Here is a 241-nt window from a genome sequence, read left to right on the forward strand (position 1 = left end):
ACGCAGCTCCCTGGGGCTCATGGTGAAAGCTGACGAGTACATGCTCTGGAAAGCCCGGACCGAGCTGCTCTTCGAGAAGCAGAAGGAGAGGGATGGGCTGATGAAAACCGTGCTGGAGAAGATTGGTGAGTGCCCCCGGGGGGGTTGGCACCTCCCCACGAGGCTGGGCGATGTGCCAGGTGGCCGGGAGCTCACTGGTGCCCACTGTGCCGGCTTCGCTGCCTGTAGGACGGGGGCCGGA

At 64.7% G+C, this 241-nt stretch overlaps 1 protein-coding gene across 1 annotated transcript in view; it reads left to right on the forward strand.

Annotated features, from left to right (window-relative positions):
* The window catches only part of CHRNG (cholinergic receptor, nicotinic, gamma (muscle)), a gene marked incomplete at its 5' end in the record, with an annotated part of 9004 nt that overhangs the window by 3957 nt on the left and 4806 nt on the right, over window positions 1-241 (forward strand). Inside the window, one exon of the mRNA XM_009583272.1 lies at window positions 4-125. Coding sequence (XP_009581567.1) covers window positions 4-125 — 122 coding nt within the window. The remainder of the gene's footprint in view (window positions 1-3; window positions 126-241) is intronic.

Source organism: Fulmarus glacialis, unplaced genomic scaffold (assembly GCF_000690835.1).
Source record: "Fulmarus glacialis isolate BGI_N327 unplaced genomic scaffold, ASM69083v1 scaffold17958, whole genome shotgun sequence".
NCBI classification, from domain to species: Eukaryota; Metazoa; Chordata; class Aves; order Procellariiformes; family Procellariidae; genus Fulmarus; species Fulmarus glacialis.